Source organism: Gouania willdenowi, chromosome 17, assembly GCF_900634775.1.
Source record: "Gouania willdenowi chromosome 17, fGouWil2.1, whole genome shotgun sequence".
NCBI classification, from domain to species: domain Eukaryota; kingdom Metazoa; phylum Chordata; class Actinopteri; order Blenniiformes; family Gobiesocidae; genus Gouania; species Gouania willdenowi.
In genome coordinates this window covers 3,939,140-3,945,225 of record NC_041060.1, presented here as the reverse complement: position 1 = coordinate 3,945,225, position 6,086 = coordinate 3,939,140, and the positions used below count along the sequence as shown (strand labels likewise).

The 6,086-nt window shown below is 34.3% G+C and overlaps 1 protein-coding gene across 1 annotated transcript; it reads right to left on the bottom strand.

Moving 5' to 3' along the window:
- ifi30a (IFI30 lysosomal thiol reductase a) lies at nucleotides 1–5,835 on the bottom strand. The gene is made up of 7 exons (XM_028472880.1): nucleotides 5,581–5,835; nucleotides 4,156–4,344; nucleotides 2,950–3,024; nucleotides 2,786–2,875; nucleotides 2,567–2,719; nucleotides 1,087–1,146; nucleotides 1–403 (listed from the first exon to the last, which is right to left on the bottom strand). Exons 1-7 carry the CDS (start codon nucleotides 5,704–5,706, stop codon nucleotides 338–340), a joined length of 759 nt encoding a protein of 252 aa, XP_028328681.1. The 5' UTR covers nucleotides 5,707–5,835; the 3' UTR covers nucleotides 1–337.
- Nucleotides 5,836–6,086: the final 251 nt, after the last annotated feature.

The window sequence follows — 6,086 nt, the reverse complement described above, 5'->3', positions numbered from 1 at the left end:
TTTCATGATTGTTTTTAGATTTATTGCTGTAAATGGTCAACATTAAATCAATTTTAATGTTTATAATAACACTAATGTCATCCCAAAGTGCTTATATAATATCTGCTTGTTCACCCATTCATACACCAATAGATTCCCAGAGATAGACACATACCTTCTAACACACAATGCAGTTTTGGTTTTTTTTAAAGTGAAAACCCAAAATACGTTCGTTTGATCAAAAAAATAAAAATCATTTAGTATATGATGTAAACATTCTGTCATAAAATCTCCCAACATCCCAGTAAATTGACCAGTTGATGGCTTTGAATCCTTTGTTCTTTTTGTTTTATGGACTTTAATCCTTGTGACAGTAGGTGTTGTAGGCTCTCTGGCGCCCCCCACAGGCTGGAGGTGGACTGCCCTAAACAGATGGATCAGTTTAGTCAGTGATGTTTGATCAATAAAATATATCATCTAGAGCCCTGAATCTTACACCTCATGCGTTTACTGTGTTTCACACCTTATTTCAGCGTGTTTCAGTCTAATCAGTATTAAAAAAAAAAAAAGTCCAAATCAATTTTTTAATTATGTTTATTTAATGCATTAAAATATACATAGGACGTAAACGCCCAGACACCCAGTGAACCACATCAGACCTTGTTAAACTAAATCTCTACTCCATGCATTTTAGCTGGAAGTTGATTGTGGTTTAAAAAAAATAAAATAAAACTTTACAGAATCAAAATCTGTTGTAGAAGCAAAAGTTAAACTTTTTAAAAATATGTAATTTGACAGTTTGATAAACATCAAATTTGTTTTTTTTATGTTAGTACAGTTAGTTAACATTTACTTCTTCTCACAAGTAAAAAAAATAAACAAATAAAACATTTCACACTATTATGTAATTGAAATGTGTAATTATTAACATTGTGATAAATCGTGATGCATATTGCATGGTTTAGTATCACTCTGCAACTAGAACACACACAAAAAAACACTGATAATTCATGTCTAAAATGAAAACCAAATGTCATTCTTTAAAATAAATATTCCTGTGTGTGTGTATGAAGTCCCAGTGTCAGCGTGAAGAGACTAAAGTCGTACCTTATAATGGTCACAGACCAGTTTGAAGAAAGCAGACAGGGCGGAGTCGTCTATGTGAACCTGCAGAGAAACAAAAACATGGTCAAAAAACACGTTTAAACAGGAGAAATAACACAAATTAGAACTGTGGTGAAGTGCTTTAAATATAGATATATGTGTGTGAGAAGCAATACAAAGGAAATCGATTCATTATGTGCTTTTAACTAGTGTTGACACTTATTTTTTTATTTTGTATGATATTTCTACTTTCAAAAGTGCAATTAAAACATCTCACTAAATAGGAATATGTTCATTTATTGTTTGGAATTGATTTTATTTACTTTCATTGACTCAAAATGTCACCATTTTATTTAATGTTGGTTTCATTTAAAAAAAATAAAAATTTTAAAGATATGGTTCAAATTGAAAATATTATTGAAATAGCACTTATTCTATCAATTAATCAAATTTTAGTTCAAATTGCTTAAGATTTTTACTGAAGTGATTGACAAAAGGTAAAATTGATTTTTTTTTTTTAAGGTTTGGAGACAAACACACAGAAGTACCATATTTTCTGGTGTAAAAGACGCTATTTTTTTCATTTAAAGCTGACGGTGCAGAATTTACGTGGATTTTTCTAGGAAAATTGCTAAATTATTGGAATACAGCCAATACAGAGGTGTGTTCAATAGCCAGGAAAATATGGTAATTTAATCAAATACATAAAAAGATGACAAATAAGACAGTCAGAAATAAAAACAAAAACAAAGCAGAGAAGGGAAGAATTTATAAATTATAAAACATTAAAATTTACATAACAGTGAAAGTGGAAAAACGACAAGATTTTAACATAGCAAAGAATGACATTATAAAGGATTATTTAAAAGCCAGACACTGAACATTTCATATTGTAAATGCCGACTCAGCACATTCTACACGATTGTAAATGCCGACATATATTCTCTGATTGTAAATGCTGACTCAGCATATTCTCCACCGATTGCAAATGCAGACTCAGCATATTCTCTGCCAATTGTGAATGCTGACTCAGCATATTCTCCGCCAATTGTGAATGCTGACTCAGAGTTTCTCCGCCAATTGTGAATGCTGACTCAGCATATTCTCCGCCAATTGTGAATGCTGACTCAGTGTTTCTCCGGCAATTGTGAATGCTGACTCAGTGTTTCTCCGCCGATTGTGAATGCTGACTCAGTGTTTCTCCGCCGATTGTGAATGCTGACTCAGTGTTTCTCCGCCGATTGTGAATGCTGACTCAGTGTTTCTTCACTGACTGTGAATGCTGACTCAGCATTTCTCTGCCGATTGTGAATGCTGACTCAGTGTTTCTTCACTGACTGTGAATGCTGACTCAGCATTTCTCTGCCGATTGTGAATGCTGACTCAGCATTTCTCTGCCGATTGTGAATGCTGACTCAGCATTTCTCTGCCGATTGTGAATGCTGACTCAGCATTTCTCCACTATGTGTGTTGCCTCTCTCACCCCATCAACGACCACCCAGGGAACAGACTTATGAGGCGGGTCCAGAGCTCTGGTCTTCAGGGCGTTCTGGTGCATTAACTGGTTTCCCTGGTCCCCGTTCACACACGTCATCAGGCTGTTAAAGTCCAGCTCAGGGCTGTAGAGACTCACACACTACACACACACACAGCAGTTACACAATGATTGAACACACACAGCTGGTGGAGATGGAACTCTTACACTTTTAGCAGCCTGGATGACATCAGTAGCTGATTCCATACAGTTGATGATGTGGAACGCAGCAGCGTTAGTCATGTTCAGTAAACACGTCTGAAAACAACACAACACGTAACACATGTGTTCATTAAACATGTGCTGCTGCGAAGCTCAAAATGATCATTTACCTCCAACATGTTACCCAGACATTCCTGTGGGCCGTGTTGACACTTGTAAATATACTTCTTTCCATCAAACGTCTCCTGATAAACAACAAAATGTAACACGTGAAGATGTATAACATACACATATTGTTCTAGTGAAGACATGAGCACAACTTTTATCACAGCACGGGCCACAGAAGTGTGGTTATATCTGATCTGAGGGTCACATGATCAACATTAATGTCAGCATTTAGAATAATGACCAATTAGAGCATTAATACAGCAAATAACAAAGGCTTTGTGTGTGTTTTTGTTGTCATTTTTCTCTCATTACATGTATTGTCGTCGTTTTGTGTATTTCGCGAGTAAATTTGTGTATTTTTGTTATCAGATTGTGTTTTTAAGGTCATTGTGTATTTACGTTTTAGTTTTGTATATTTTTGTCATTTTGTCGTCATGTGTTTTTGGAGGCATTTTTGCATACTGGTGCGTTTGTGTATTTGTCGTCATTTTGAGTGTTTCACTTTCCTGCCATTTTGTGTCTTTGGTGTCATAATGTGTATTTTTTGGAGAAAATTTGTGTATTTGTGTCTTTTTGTGTGCGTTTTCTGTTTTTTTTTCTGGGGTCATTAACTGTGTGTTGTGTATTTTTGTCGTCATGTGTATTTTTGGAGCAATTTTGAGCATTTGTTGTGTCTTTCTTTGCATATTCCTCACTCCTTTTGTGTATTATTCTTGTAATTTCGTGTGCGTTTTAGAACAAATTTGTGTATTTGATGTTTTTATCCGGAGTCATTGACTGTTTTGTTTTTGTGTGATTTGCAAGTGATTGTGTATTTTTGTATGGATATTTTGTTTTTAAGTAGTCATTTTTGTTTTCTTAATGTGCGTTTAAATAATTTTGTGTATTTTCCTGTTATTTTGTGGCTTGGTTGTGTGTGTGTGTTTTTTGTAGTGTGTATTTAGGTGTCATTTTGCGTATTTTTGGAGTCAAATTGTGTGTTTGATGTTGTTTTCTGTTTTCTTCTGGTGTCATTTTGTGTATTTTTTGTTCTCGTATTGTGTTTTTAGATTCATTTTTGTTTTCATAATGCGACTGAGTAATTTTGTGTATTCTCCTGTCATTCTGTGCGTTTAAAAAGTAGTTTTCAGCATTTACTTTGGGGGCCACACAAGCCAAGGGCAGTTGTCTACATTGCTCTAGTGACTTATTTCAGATTAAAAACATACCATTGCGTTACCGTAGGGAACCAGAGTCACCTCCATGATGTCCTGTAACATCAGCCATGTTGGGAACAGTTGTCCAGTGATGAAAAGTCTGCAACCAGGACACAGACTTTCATAATAAAGCTCCACCTGGACTTTATCTGCAGTCTGACGAGACCTGGTGAAGTTTGACTGGAGGCACTGCTTCAAAACCTGCAGTGAGATTAAAAAAAGAAATAAATAACAGAGGAAAATACACAAAGAAAAGCAGAAAAAACAAAATTAACTCAGAAACCACAAATATTTAAAACCATAGATTAAAAATGCCTGAAAGAAGATTAAAACATTACAGTACACACACAAAAAAACCCCCAAAAATACAGAAAAATACACAGAACTACAACAAAAAACAACAAGGCACCAATAAAAACGTGCAAAAGCAAAAGAGAAAAATAAATAAAGCACAACAGAAAAATATGCAGCAAACATTTCAACTCCACAAAAATACACAACTGAAATAACAAAAAATTAAAAGTACACAAAATGACAGACAAATGCACAGAAACAAAAATTTAGAGGAATAAAATAATTTTACAAGATCAAAATAAATCAGAATAGTCATATTACAATATAAAAAAATAAATAAAAAAATCTGAATAACGTCAAAATTTTAAATTAAAATTTTAATGATATATGAGAATAAAGTCATAATTTGACGAGATTAGAAAAACACGAGAATATTGTTCTTTCCAGTGTTAATGCTCTGATAATGCTGACATGAATGTTGATCATGTGACCCTCAGATCAGAACAGTTTTGTGGCCCCAGCTGTAATATTAAATGACCCTATTGTCTTTAACATTTAGACTTTTATAAACTAGTATTTTGAAAGATGTCCTACTGACTAACTCCGCCTGTTTACAAACCGGTTCTGTCATGTGATCAGACACACAGACCATAATATCACACATTGTTTTCAGCTACACTTTCAATTTAGAAACTGCTGTTAGTTTATCAATTAGTTTAAAATCATAGAGAATTCCACTTAAATATGCAAATTATGTTCTTTAGACGTGAGAAGGCAGCAGTTCATAGATAACCCATAACTATTATCACATAATGTCTGATCTGAGGGTCACATGATCAACATTCATGTCAGCATTTAGAATAATGAGCAAATTGGAAAAAAAAAACAAAAAACAATAGGATATGATTGTTGTTGCTGTGTTTTTTTTTTTGGATTATTTGATCATTTAAACACTCGTGGTGCGCGCCCAATGTTGTGTTTTCATTTTGTGAGTTTTTGGAATAATTTCGCGCATTTACAAATATATATATATATATACACATATATATAGTTGTAAATAGTTGTAAATGAAATATCTGAGGTAAACGATTCATTATCAGTGTGTTTGTACAGTAGTGTAGTCTAGTAAAGTTAGTTTCTCACCCCGCAGCGAACGGCTGAATCCACGGAGGAGCACCAGGAAAACGGAGGATACACGCACGACGAGCCGGGGTCAGAGCTCACACACACGGTCAGAGACAGCAGCAGTAGCAGGACGGCCTTCATCATCCAAAAGTCTGTCTTTATACACCCACAAATAAACAACAATAACTACTATAACTTCTGAACGTGAGCTGTTTAAATACAGCACCACCGCTTCCGCATGGAGCGGCTCTGTAATCTGATTGGCTAACACATCAACCAATCATCAACTAATTACGTCACTAACTAGGAAGAGTTTTTGGATTCAGGTTTTTCTGTAAAAAAAATACACATTTAAACTTTGTATATTATATTCCTCTGAGAACTAGGGGAAATATAACTTTATATTTAACTTTTTTAGTTTGTGTTTTTAGAGTCGTGTATTTATGTCATTTTGTTGTAATGTGTGTTTTTGCAGTCATTTTTGCGTATTTTGTTGTTTGATAATTTGTATATTTTACTTTTCT

Bases quoted from the DNA above. Each gene is read 5' to 3' on its own strand.
- ifi30a (XM_028472880.1), bottom strand. From the start codon at position 5,706: ATGATGAAGGCCGTCCTGCTACTGCTGCTGTCTCTGACCGTGTGTGTG. The intron at 1,147-2,566 runs GTGAGAGAGGCA...GTTTCTCTGCAG, and splicing joins CCTGGGTGGTCGTTGATGGG to GTTCACATAGACGACTCCGC. The intron at 404-1,086 runs GTACGACTTTAG...CCATCTGTTTAG, and splicing joins TGGTCTGTGACCATTATAAG to GGCAGTCCACCTCCAGCCTG.